The sequence below is a fragment of the Thunnus albacares genome, chromosome 15 (assembly GCF_914725855.1).
Source record: "Thunnus albacares chromosome 15, fThuAlb1.1, whole genome shotgun sequence".
NCBI classification, from domain to species: Eukaryota; Metazoa; Chordata; class Actinopteri; order Scombriformes; family Scombridae; genus Thunnus; species Thunnus albacares.
Window position 1 is genome coordinate 26,022,499 of NC_058120.1, and position 14,576 is coordinate 26,037,074.

Below are 14,576 nucleotides of genomic sequence, written 5' to 3' on the forward strand. Positions count from 1 at the left end.
AGGTCAGTAGAAACATTTTATTGTTCCAGGCTTTCTGTTTCCACTCTGGTTTTAAAACAGAGCTTCCAACAAACAGAGAGATCGTTTACGACACTAAACACATAATGATGATTTTAGCTGCATTTTAATTGTGAAAAGTTTATTTTATCCCCAGAGTGACAGCTGACAGTTTGGATGGTTTTACTCTCTGATTCCATCACTGCAGCTCAGAATAACATGAGACAACTGTGTGATGATAACTGGAAATAAAAACCAAAGATTGTCTTTTATTAGAAAAAATAATGATTATAAATGCAATATTTGGATCAGATGAACCCCATCAGTCATTAACTACTTTTACACTCTTTGCTTCGGTAGCAGAAACAGTCTGACATTACTTTTAAGGTTTTTTAATTTGACATATTCAGAATGTTTTCTTCATCATCCAACTAAATAGCAAAAAATACTCCACTACGCCCAAATCCTGCTTCGTGGTACAGGTCTCTGGACTAGCGCAACAAAGTCTTCTTTAGGACCTTCTTCCTGTGTTCATGCCACCCCAGACACACCTGACCAATGAGCAGAGAGAATGATCTCACCTGGCTTTTAATGCATTTTCTCATTGTGAGAAGAAACTGAACAAGGTTTACAAACTCATCCACTGATTCAGACCAAAGCAAACAAACTATAGGTTTGAAAACACCATAACAGAAAGCAAAATGTTGGACTATTGAACTATTCCTTTAAGTCACAGGAAGTGAAATGTTTCAGATCATCATCAGATCAGATGTATTTTGGTCATTTCATGCAGCAAAATCTGATTATTGCATGTATTTGAGTGAGGTTGGGAGGCAGCTGTGTATATGTGAGGTGCTAAAAATCACACTGATAATTTATAATCAGCAAAGTGTTTGACAAACTGTTGTGGTAAAAGTTGTGGCCAGAGCAGAGGAAATAAATTTAAACCTAAACTGGTGTTAGACTTGAGGAAATGAAAACCTTTTCACAGATGTATTTGTAGTACATGAGGGTAGTTTCTGGTGTGAACTGTATTCATCTTTGTGAGATGCTTTGAAAATTTCGTATATGTGATTGGAAGTTGTATAGAGGCAGTTAGACCTTGTTTTATGTTCTCTCTAGGTTGATCATTGTTTGACAGGCACCTGTGCTGGTTAGTGGGGCTGAGTCTGTATAGGCCGGTCCTCTTTGTTCAGCTCTCTCTCTCCATCCTGCTGCAGCAGCACCTTTTTTGGTGTTAGGTATCCGGCCTTCCTTTATTCATTCATGTTTCATTAAGTTTCTGTAATAAATTCACATGTAGCACTTTACTACTGGTGTGGTCTCCATTATTATGTTCGGTGTTTGAGCCAGCCGTAACAAGGGTAACAAATGACCAAATTTATTTTCTGGTTTGAAATTAATCTCTGATTTGAAAAACTGAAATTATTTATGTCCTCATTAAATATGCAGAGATAAAGTTGCTGAATTTATGAATTATATTTCGCCTCTACAATAACACCTCACCCACAGTGAGCTTGATCAGTGTGAGAAACTCGGCGACATCTTAAATTGAACATTCACACATACGTGTCATTTTGAAAGAGCTGATGCATTTATACTCACATCATAAGTGTATGTTCTCAGAGGAAGTGCGGCTACGTGATATAGCAAAGTATATAAAGTGTATAAAGAAAAGAGTTTCTCAGAGTGTGGCTTAACCAACATCCTGACATCAAATGGTATTCTGCAAGTTATTCTTGGTTCAGTTTCAGTCAACCTGCTGCAGAGACGGACGAGCTTTACGCACCTATGAGTCTCGCTGCCTTCAGGAGCGATGAGTTTTATGTTTTGCTGTTGTTTTCCCTGCAGATCCTGCAGAGCAAAAGGTAAGAAAAACTGTTTACACTACAACAATAATCAGGTTATTAAAGTTATAGACAGGTTGTATGGAGGTTACATGTTAATACTGATCAAAAAACACATAGTCAGTGATGACGAACATGGCGAACATGGCACATGGCCCAATACTCATGTAAAAATCATCAATAAGATTTTTAACACACTAGCACTTATTGCTTATAAGATTTATGAAATCAATCTGCATAGCTTAATATTGTCTTTAAGCACACCAATGACACTTAATGAAAATACACCACAGATGCTAGATGATGCTTTGTGTTATGATTTAAACAGATTTAATTAATTTATTCACCTTATTGATTTTGATAGAAACAGTAACAGTTTTATTACAGATTTCTCTTTTAATATGTTTTCATTCAACTTTTTTGCTAAAAAAAAAAAAACTAAAGTGTTTGTTAAGGTTTTATTTTTTAAAATAACACAGGAAGCAACTAATGATAGGAGTGTTAGTTAATTGTTTAGCTAAATTTTAAGCTTTCTTTCTATTTAAAATATGAGAAAATACCTTTATGTAGTCATTTCAAGGACCAGTGTGTAAGATTTAGTGGAATCTATGGAACGGTCTTGGCAGAAATGGAATACAATATTCACAAGTATGTTTTAATTAGTGTATAATCACCTGAAAATAAGAATCATTGTGTTTTCGTTACCTTAGAATGAGCCCATTATCTACATAGGGAGCAGGTCCTCTTCCACAGAGCTGGACATGATGCACCGCCATGTTTCTACAGTAGCCCAAAACGGACAAACCAAAACCTGGCTCATTGTAGGTTCTCCTACACGCTTTGAAACGGGAGGGGTATTCAGTTGTTTACAATCTGCAACCTCTCTGCTAGATGCCACTATATCCTAAAAACTGGTCCTTTAAAGATGCAAAGACGGTATTCACAATTTTAAAAATAGTTAATTAAAATATTGAAAAATGGAAAGCAAGTGTATTACACAAAATTAAAATAAAAACTAGCTTAGAGCTTAAAGCAGTGAAACTAATTACAAAACACGTGCAACATATGCTTAAGTCATAGGTTATGCCGTTACTCCATTGCTACTGGTGTGACTTTAAAATGGTGGATAAATTGTTTTGGGCGCAGCCCCCATGAAATTTAGCCGGAAGTTAGCCGCTCGGCCAGCAGAAGTCTCTGGTGTGCATGCTTTACCCATAGAGCATGCTCAGGATGCATTCATCCGGCCACAGCGGGAATGTCAAACTCGACACCAGATTAAACACTCTGTATACTGTGAAAAGAGAGATTTACCTGGCTGTGATAGGCTTAATCAGCATTGTGTGAACTCATTTTGCAAGGGTTTGAATGTAATGGACGTTCATTTATATGTAAAAGTTCCGCACTGCAGGTTTAAATACAACTTGAAAAATATCCCATTTGTTGCTTTCTGATGTTCCTTGTGAATAATGACAGTTAGCCAGGTAAAATATTCACATATTTCTTAAGTTTTTCACTTACTTTTTATTTTTTATTTGGCGGTATTTTGTCTCCACAGATTTGACAGCACCTTTCTCAGCCTGCTGGTCGAGTTTCTTGGCCTGGAGAGCAATGAGGACCCACTCAGACTCAATGGAGACGGATGGTGCCACGGTCAGGTCTCCCCTCAACCCAAGTGGAGGCCCTGCAGGAGGTTGTTTGAATGGGATTAGAAATGTTTTAGCAACAGAGATAAAGTTAGATAATGTTAGATTTCTGTCTCTACAATAAATATAGTCTTATTGTAACGTTTGTATAGTGTAGAAAATAAATGATAAATTATAGATTTTTTTTTTTTTTGTAGAGACAGAATTCTATATAGGAATGAGACAACTGGATTTCTTTGTATTAGAGAAAGAGTGGAAAAGCAAAGTGAATCAGAGATAAATATAGTCACCCTTCATGAAAGTGAAAAACATTCCATCATTCCTAGAAGCAAATAATAGTCAGCAGCTAGCCCATTGTTATTACATATCATGCATATCATGTTTCTTTCCTGGGGAGCCTCCAGGTACCTTCCCACAATCTCTTCTCTACACTTTGGCCATGGCCTTTCTAAACACTCAATAGTCAATTCCCTGCTTGCACTCCCAAGGACTGAGACATTGTCTGTGTCTTCTCACACTTCATGTCCCTTCTGTTACAATTACAGAACTATATACTATACTGTATGATATAATCAGGCTAAGGTTCTCCTAGTTAAAAGTTACATGGAAAGATTCTGAATAATTGACATAGTGGAAATGAAATGTGATTACATGTGCAGTAACTATATTCAGATGTGTGCAGTAGTATATGTAATGTACCTCACAGACCGATCAGACGCCTCCCTGATGTTATTGCATAATGGATAGCAAAGCAAGCAAGCAAGCAAAGTTTATTTATATAGCACCTTTCACAAATCAGTTTACTACCATGAATGATAAAGAAGTAAATCTTCACAATAAAGGAGCTGGAAACAATGAATGTTTGGCATTTTTGAGCCTTAACCGAGTAATCAGTTATCAAAATAGTTGCAGATTCATTTTTTGTCAATTGAGTAATTGATTAATCAATTTGTTGTTTCGGCTCCAATCTTCATTATCATTAATGTGCCCATTATTTTGTTGATTTAGCTAATTAATTGCTTGGTCTCCATATTTGTGAAAAGCCTCTGTCACAGAGGCAAAAGTGAAGTCTGTGCATTGGATGTTTTGTCCAACCAACAGTCCAAAACTATATTTAAGACAAAGAAAGAATACAGTTGAGAAGCTGGAACCTCTGGATTTTTGTTTAAAAAATGTTAAATCGATTGTCCAAAGTGTAGTCAGTAATCTTTATAAAAGGTACTATACAAATATCGCCAATAGATGAACTTTGACAAGGGGACTGCAAACCACTAAATATCATAGACTGACTTCAACATTTAAGTTTTATGCCACATTTTATTGTAAACACCATCTCCAACAGTTCAAAACAAGGTCTGCTCTTTGCTTTTCTAACTCAGTACTCACATTTGAGGAACTCCTTGAGGCAAACCATTTGTTTGAGGCCAGCCAGCTGCTGATAGAGAGAGAGGAGCGTCTGTTTGGGGAGATAACAGAAGCAGAGGCACTTAAACATCGGGAGGAAGAAGTAGACAGCCTTGATGTGGACCGCAGAGCCCTGAAGGACCTTGTAGTACAGATTCTGAAACAGTCTCTCAGCACAGAAGTCAATGTTGTGGCTCTAACATCTGCTGTGAAGGCCATCTGCCAGGAGGAGGAGCAGGACCAGCAGTGGAAGCAGAGGGATGGGACACCGCCAGCCTGGAGGCCCAGTGGCTGGAAGAAGCTCCACGATTCAATGCTCTGCAGCTTGGTAGAGGAGCACATGGACAACACCTCCTCCAGCCCTGAAGACCAGGTGGAGAAGTCTCTCCACATCCGCAGCATGGGCGTGCAGCTGAAGCAGGACCTGCTGTTGGTGGTGGAGGTGGTGAAGAGCTGCTACCCACCAGAGCTGAACATCTGTAATTCCTACGCCAGGTGGTACCACCAAACCTTCAGCACCAGACTCAAAAAGATTGCAGAGTTTGGTCTAGATGACAAGGACTGCACTGCCCTCCTGCGCTGGGTGAACGAGTATTATCCAGAGTAAGTCATTAATTCAGTTTATCTTATTATTATAAAACAATAACATGGTTCAAAATCAACTTTTGGTGAATAATCTTATATTTCTGAATCCATTCTGTTCTATATTGGTGTATTTTTGTTCTGGTGGTGGCAGTGCCCAAACATGATGATGTCTGTCCATGTGTTGGTCCATCAGTCCATCCTCTGTCCAACGTATTAGACCAAGATTTCTCAACAACTACTTGACAGATAACAGTAAATTTATTGGTGGAATAAAGTATACAGTATATAAAGTATCCATTTTCCAGCTTTATATTTGCATTCCACTATATGTTGGAGGCAAATATTGTACTCTTTTACTCCACTATGTTTATTTGTCAGCTTTAGTTAATGGTTACTTTGCAGATATATATTATTAATAGAAATATAATCTACAACTAAATTAATATATATTATTATAGATTACATAAAGTAATTAAAATTGGCCCTACTTTACACATACATCAATAATTAATAATCAGACAATATATTATTTAATTTTATTCTGGGCCATTATTTATTGGGCCACTCTGCATAATGAGTACTTTTCCTTTTGGTACTTTAAGTATATTTTGATGTAAATACTTGTGTACTTTTCTTTCAATAAAATTTTGAATGCAAAATTTTTACTCGAAACTTTTACTGAAGTAAAAGATCTGAGTACTTCACCCACCACTGGTAAATTTAGCATCAATATTCATGATCTCCAGAGGATGATTCCCAATAATTATCTGACATAATGATTGTAACTTCCTGTTATCTGGATGTGTGCAAAATTCCCATGAAATCCTAATCTGTAGAGTTCATGTTTCTTGAATTGTTAATGACTGTGAATGTGATGTCTGCTCTCTGTGTCAGAGTCCTTCGAAAGCCAGAGCTGGCCAGTGAGATCGATCACGAAGCGTTGGGAAAGCTGCTGCCTGAAAAGTTACTGAAACCTCTGGAGGAACAGTACCTGAGCAAACAACAGGTAGATTCATTACATTTTAGTTATGTATAACAGTTTATAGTTTTAGTTTGTTTGGGTTTGGTAGTTTTACTCAAACCTCAGTCAGTCACTATAATCAACACTTTTGTGCAGAGTGAGATATCGCAGCAACTACAGGTTAGATTGTTGTTATACTTGTCATGTATTCATGATCCCCAGTAGATGAATCTCAATGTTTTACAATATAGTATATACAACTTTATTAATCTCACTAGGGGCAATTTGTTTGGAGCAACTTGTTGTTAACACAACACAATAACATAGAAATAAATAATGCAATATACAATACACAAAAGGAATAAAAAAACACAAAGGAGCTGTATGTGGAATCCATAAATGAATAAATAAGCTTAACAGACACAACAAAAAAGATCAGATAAAACATCTACCAACAATGACAATGCTAAGACCTATGGAGCATTTAGTAGTCGGATTGCAGAAGGAATGAACAATTTAGAATAGCAGTTAGTTTTACATCAATGGCCAAAGTGCAAAATCTCCTATCTGCAGAATTTTCTGATTGGCGGATTTCACTTTGGATGATGAGAACAAGGAAGGCTGCTCATATTCAGTCTGTCTGCAAGATAATCCCACCCTTCGTTGTGACAGAAAAGTCACACAACAAAACAAAAACACAGCGCACAGTCCCTGGGTGTGTAGAGAGGCAACAGCACTAGTGGGTTACACAATCACTGAACATTCATTTCCAGTGGACAAGGAAGCAAATACACTGAGTTTAAGGAATTTCCCACTTAAGGAATTCTGACCCTAGTGTACTAGAATGTAGTAACTATTACATTTACTACATCTTTTTACCTGAAAACAAACTTAATTTTATTTTTAATTTAATTCTAATTATTAACTTAATTTAGAGCATCGTTTTGTAGAACCTCTTCCAATTTGCACCAAGTGCAAAAGCTCCTATCTGCACTTTGCGAGGCATTAATATCTAGTCAGTATTGTGAACACATAATATGATAATATAGTCCAAAAACAGTGTATTATGTTTTGGGTATCCTTAACAAATAGCATTCTGCAAGAAAACAAGTTTTTTTTAGTTTTCTCAAAAAAGTGCATTTTTCAGATAGGAGGTTTTGCTCTTCAGCCATCAACATGCAGATAAAACATAACAATGCCCTGATGGCAACAGAGAACATTCACTTTCTAGAACAAGCCCAGATGAAATTATAATACTTGGGGCTTTCTGGAAGATTTTAGATGATCTAATCTCGAGCTCCAGCATCAGGCCACATTTTTCTGCCCTCTAGACAATAATCAATTTTAATTTGATTGACCTGATGATATTTTCGCTAGTGCCACCCTGATAGAATCATAGAAAATTGTGCTTTAAAGAAAAAAGTAGTAGCCAAGAACATTAAGTGCCTGTGAAAGAGTGTCATGTATGTTAAACATGAACAGCTGCATGTTGTTTTTTGTACATCCAGAGTGAGCTGACAACTTGCATCGACAACGTCCTGGAGGAAGCAAAGCAAAAGTGGGAAGATGGAGAGGAGCCGTCAAGAGAGGACGGCTGCTTCGTCAGTCCTGTGGCCTACGATCTCATTCCGGTACAGTATTATCAACACAACATAATGTTAAATCAATTATCATTTTTAAATGCAGTAATTCATTCGTGTCCTCTATCTGTCTTTAGATCATCAATGGTATTGTGACTACAACTGTAAAAGTTGTGGGAGACCAAAGCAAGGCCCAGGATTTAACGTACCAACTGAAAGATTTACTACAAAGGTAACAAGACTGATTACTTGCTTCTAAATATTAGTTAGTTCTATGCTTAATGATATCAGCACTTCATTCAAATACAAACTCCTGCAGGTTCAAGATCTTCCAAGACGACATCATGAAGCGAAGCAAACCGAACAGCAAGCCGTTCATCAAGGCGATACTCAGCTGTGTTGAACATTTCAGGTACTTTTCTGACTTTTAGACAAACTCACAGCTTACATCCACAGTGTGTCCACACAGTCATTTGAAAGTTGATGTGAAGCTTATATGAGGCTTCAGCAGTCTGAGTTAGTCATATCAAGTGGATATCTGACACATTTACAGTCTTTTTAGCATCAAATTCCCTCTTTGTGTTTACTTGGACAGTGTTTCCCTGTTGAGCTGCAGTGGTAGTAACAAAAAGAGGGACTTTGGCACTAAAAACACTGTAACGTTGAAAGATATCTACTTGATTTGACTCATTTGGATGCTGACGCTTCATATTAGCTTCAGATAAACTTTTATATACATTTTTGCAGAGAAGGAGGACTGTGGATTTTGTCCCCCATCACATACATTGTAAGTGCATTATGAAGGGATCTTCTAATGGTCAGTATGAACAGGAGGAATGATTACAGCAAGAAAAACATGTTTCACTGTTCATTTGGGCTTCTGACTGTATTAAGACAGACTTGAAAAATTGCGAACCTGTCCTTGAACATCAGCTAATTTGAGGGTTTTCCTGTGGTCTGCCTGCAGGGACTTCCTCGTTAAGAAGAGTGATCTGTTCTCAGAGGATGTTCGGGAAAGCTGTTTGTCTGTTCTGATGGACATGAAACAATCTGCTCACATGTATTTACTAAGCCCTGTGCACAAGGTCCTCAAGGTAAGTTTATTTACAACCGATTTAAAGGCTAAGTCTGGTCATGTTCTATATTTTTCTTATAGTTAATTAATCCTATGAAAAGATTTATGTTGTCCAAAAACTATTAAAAACACATCAATGAACCACACTGACACACTTTAAATGTTTAACAAGCCACAGAATCAGGAAATTAGCCAAAGCTGACAGACTAAACATATTTTTACTGACTGCTTTCTTCTTCAAACTAAGCTCATTCTTCGATATTACTATATTTCTCTAAGAACAGCATCAATTATAAATACCTACATTTAGACAACAATTTAGACATTTAACTTTTTTTTAATGTGTTCTTGCACCAAACAATTCTTTTCATTTGTTTTCTTTGTTTTTCTATCAAAGAAACTGTCTTGGTAGTGTAATTTAATATAGATATATATATTTATATGGATATTTATAGTAACAAAGTGCAAGAAAATTGAATTCACAAAACAGAAATAACATAAACAAAAAAGCAAAACATCAATTAACAAAATAATTAATTGAACAAAAGAATTAACAAAAGAAAGAAAAAAAAGGGAATAAAGGTGAGTCTTGTTAAGTTGTTTTTTGTTTTTTTTCAGCAGATGTTTCGTCTCCCTCAATTTTTATTTGAGCTCTGGGAACAACCACATTCACAGGGATATGCAGAGTTTTAGTTACTATTTACACAACAATTCACAAAATGTGCTCATGGGTGTAGATGGATAATAAATAAAAAAATTATAAAAATACATTTTAACTCTAACCCTGAGCTGAAGAATTTTTACCAAAAATCCTGAGCAACTGTGGACGATCTGTTTTGCGGTAAAAGTTAGAGATATAAGTATATATAGATATAAGTATTTTACTGTCTCGTGGATTATATTTGTATCTCACACAGCCACAGTACCGCAAGCTGGGAACCAGTGACTGGCTGAATAAGTCAGTGTTTGAGAATCTGCTGGTCAGCATTGAACAACAGATTCAGGATCTTCAAGGTGCAGCTGAATTGTGTCACCAGGTAAACTGAAGAAACCATGACACACACTCTTCAATTTATATTAAAGGACGAGCCACTGTTTTTTTTCTTCAAGTTTTAGCTCCATAAAGGTGCAGTGTGTAGAATTTAGTGGCATCTAGCAGAACAGTATAATATCCAAGTATCCAAGTATGTTTTACTTACTGTATGATTACTTGAAATAAGAATCATTGTGTTTGCGTTACCTTAGAATGAGCCCGTTTTATCTACAAACGGGAGTGGGTTTTCTTCCACGGAGACCATCATGTTGCAACGGCATGTTTCTACAGTAGCCCAGAACGGACAAACCAAACACTGGCTCTAGAGAGGGCCGTTTGCATTTTTCGTAAGTTTCGTGGCCACCGTAGGTTCTCTGCTTGGAAGGGGAGGGGGGGAGGGCTATTCAGTTGGTTGCAATCTGCAACGTCACCACTAGATGCCACTAAATCCTATGCACTGCACCTTTAACTTCATGTTAAATCATGTTAAATCATGTTAACTTTACATTACTACAGAATATATTTAAATATATTTTACCTTTTGGACAGCCATTGGTTTCCATTAATTTATATACAGAGAGATTTTACATTTACATACAGTATGAAAATCAATTAGCAGACCACAAAAATTGAAGTTAACTTTTAAGATTTTCAAACTGTACAAAAGTTAATGGAACCTAATGGCTGCCTGGATGTTAGGAAAAATGCATTTTACAGTATGGTTTGCAAAACAGTTACTAATACGTGAAATATTCATAATTTATGTAGTAAAAGGAGTAAAACATGGATAATTACTGGTGTAGTTCTATAGATTCACAAATTATCTGGTAAGTCAAGTAGTTCTTCAAACAACAAGCACAAAATAGTTTAATTTGAAGCTAAAATAATGTTGTTTTTTATCCTGATTACTGATTTGATTGCAGGATCTGATGGGCCAGCTTCACCAGGAATTGACAGCAGAATATGTGAAGAGGCTCCTGAGAGGGGAAGTCAAACTGAAGGACAAGGAGCGTCAGGAGAAGGCCTACATGACTGTGAAAAACAATGCGGAGAGTTTGCACAATTTATTCGTGAAAATGGTGAGACTAAAGCACAAAATCTAAAAGTATTAGATTTTACAAAGCATTCATTTTTAGTTGCTTATGTTCAACATCAGGAATTCCAAGAAAAAAATACATCACTGAACTAAGTGTGATTAACGTGTTCCTGGGGAAATCCACTTTAAAAACAATTAACACTAAAGATAAAATCCTCCCCAAAACACGTGGCTTGTATATTACTGTTGAAGTAAACTTGAAGACTAAACTTAATTACTTCACAGGGATCAAAGGAGGACTGGTTGAAGGAAATCCTGAACAAGATTGCAGAAGTGCTGAAACTCCAAGACCTCCCTGCCATAAAGTTACAAGTAGTATCACTGGGAACTGATTATCCTGACCTTAGGTAACCTTTACAATCTTTATTATTATTATTATCAAAAGCGAATGTGCACTGTCCTTATTTAGCTGTGATTGACCTGTTAAAGACAGAATCATTAAACCTGGTTTACTTGACATTAGGGTGAACATTAACAAACATATTTTCAGTAAGAGCTGACGGGAAGCAGGGAGTGAACTGAGCTAAAACTTTTCACATGAGTTCAGATGTTTCCGGGCAGCAGGATGATATTATGATATTATTATGAAAGGCTGAAGCTTAATTCTCTGGAGGAGTAACCAAGAAAAACATAACTGAAAGAAAGAGAAGTGCTGCTGTAAAAGGAAAGCTTGTTATGACAGTCTGTAGATGTAGTCACTAATGTTCCCAGTGAGATTCAACAGTTTACAGATGATGAGGTTTACTTCCAAATGTTTCCAAACTGTGACAGTAAACTGTCTTGTCTTTAGTCCTCTGCTCTCTGAGTCAGTGTTGTTACATTTTCACATGCAAACCAAAGAACAAAATCGTTTGACATTTTGGGAAAGACACTTTTTTGCTTTCTTGTGGTTTGCTGACAAGATTCATACCACTTTCACTATACGCTGGATGTGAGGCTAGAGCTGGCAGCTGGTTAACTTATGTAACCTGGGTCACAAAGAGTTAACACAACACAACACAAAAGTGCCTTAGCCAACCACAACACAGGTCCACAGCACTGTAGGCAGGCTACACAGCATATGTTAGTCAGATGCTGGGTGACACTGTTGGGAGAGGACCTGCTGCTGAACACTTGTAAATATGTGTGTGTGTGAGTGGCCTGCTAACTGAAACCTGCCGAGTGACACAGAGGAACTCCCAAATTGGTCAAGTTGATTTGAAGTTGATGGTGAGCCAACCCAAACAAGACCATGAGATCCCTGGATTGAAGAACCCTGAATCGAAGAGCCCCGAGCCGAGAACTGCCAGCCTTACCCCTCTCCTGCCACGGCGGTAGGGTAAACATCCTAAACTGCACAAGGCCAGCACCACTTTCACACTCAACTCCCAGCCCCACTTGCTAAACCCCAAATCCCAGACTTTGACTTTACCTTTCAGTTTATGACCTGACTTGGAAAAGACACTTACCTTCTTCATTCTTCTTCAAACATATTCCCTGTGCCTGTGGAAGGACTGAGTCATAACCATCACTGGTTTAAATGAGTGGACTGCATATTCATGATATTGATATGGTGTATTTTTGTGATTTGGTTAAAGTGATTTTGTTATTGTTGAAGCAGTGAATAGGGAACTATTGTAAGGTTGAAGTGTGTTGTGAAGTGATAATGTTGAATAGGGTATTGTTCTAATATTGTTACCTACCTGACGTTAGATCCAAATATTGGGAATTGAGATTAACTACAGAAGGGTGCACCCAGTCAAACAGAAAAGTATTTGAAAAGAACTCAGTGGTTCAAAATCAAAGAAAAAGTGACAAAAGAAATAATTTGTTGTTGAACTGAAACTTAGGTATCTTTGTGGAATTTAACTATATACTGAACTTAGGGTTATATCTAATTTATTTTGTTTATTTTCAAAAAAACAATACCAGCTCACAGCTCCTTGTCTCATGTGGTCATTGAATATTGCCAATATTATCATGTCTGCCTCCTGTTCGAATCCTCTGATTCTGGTCCAGGATTACAAAATTATTGTAATCCTTACTAACTAGTAGTATTAGGAGGTGTGTGCTACACTTAGCACAAAGACTGGGAACAGGGGGAAACAGCTAGCCTAGCTTAGTCCAAAAGTACCAGCACCTCTAAAACTCACAAATTAACATTAACATATCTCCTTTGTTTAACGAGTGGTTTCACACGTCATGTGTTTGAACTAGTGAGTTTAAGAATCAATCAATCAATCAGCCAAACTTTATTCATATAGCACTGTTCATACAAGCTGAATGCAATTCAAACTGCTTCAGGATGGTGAATATGGACTGGGAGACTAATGCACACCAGGATACAAGTAAGACAGCAAAAATTAAGACAAGGTGTCTTGTAAAATGTAAATGAAATAAATAATACAAGATAATAATAGATTAGACAGAAAAAGATTGAATGAAACCTACTTTAAAAGAATGAATTGAATAAGACAACAATAAAAGATAAATGAATGGTAAGAGAACAGTTAAAATAGTAAAGGAAAGTACGAGAAATAAAAGACACGTAAATAGAATAATATACTACATAAAAGCCAGGCTAAACAGGTGGGTTTTTAGTCTACATTTAAAAATATCAATATTTTATTATTTTTACCTTTGCACAGTCTGATTGCTAAACCAAGAAAACTGTCTACTGGCTCTAGATTCATATTTAGAATGAAGACATGAAAACAGTATCAATCTTCTCATCTAACTATCAGCAAATATGTGAAGGAGAAGGAATATACTGTATACTTCCACACCATAATCTCCTTTATTGTTATAGTAATCCTCTAATAATTAGATTAATGTTGTCCTGGATTAAAAAAGTTCATTTCTAATGTTTCCCTTCCTTCATCCACAGTGTAAAACATGTTTCGGCTCTGCTCAAGCTCAAGACTAACCTCACCAAGGCCGAGAGGAGAACCGTCAAGGCAATTCTGTCAGACGCTTTGAAAGAAACCAACGTCGTCAGCGCTCGCCCTTTTTTCTCCAGAGTTCCCATCAAATGAGACGTTCACTCCAGTGATACATTCTCCTCATTTCAGTCGTTTAAAAGTTGGGTTGTCCAATATAATGTATCATAATGTTTGTTTTACATTAGTATAATGAACACATTGATATGTACATGATGGTATCACAGTGTCTGTACGAAGCAAATGTCATCTGCAGTGAAAGTCTGATCTTGGATTAAATGTTACGTCTATAATGAAATTAAGCTGGAAAAACTATTGTGTAATATAATATATAATAATAATATAAAAATAATGAGAATCACTGTATAAATGTGTACGCTAGACTTAGACGTTAGTGCTGGGAAACGTGGTGCTTCTCCTGTATGTGTGCTTGTGAG

At 36.8% G+C, this 14,576-nt stretch overlaps 1 protein-coding gene across 1 annotated transcript; it reads left to right on the top strand.

Annotated features, from left to right (window-relative positions):
* Positions 1-1,773: 1,773 nt before the first annotated feature.
* On the top strand, positions 1,774-14,267 carry LOC122998443 (tumor necrosis factor alpha-induced protein 2-like). The gene is made up of 12 exons (XM_044375349.1): positions 1,774-1,865; positions 3,400-3,534; positions 4,867-5,494; positions 6,371-6,482; positions 7,946-8,068; positions 8,155-8,249; positions 8,337-8,429; positions 8,985-9,111; positions 10,010-10,129; positions 11,049-11,204; positions 11,447-11,568; positions 14,088-14,267. The coding sequence occupies exons 1-12, from the start codon at positions 1,814-1,816 to the stop codon at positions 14,233-14,235; spliced, it is 1,911 nt and encodes a 636-aa protein (XP_044231284.1). The 5' UTR covers positions 1,774-1,813; the 3' UTR covers positions 14,236-14,267.
* Positions 14,268-14,576: the final 309 nt, after the last annotated feature.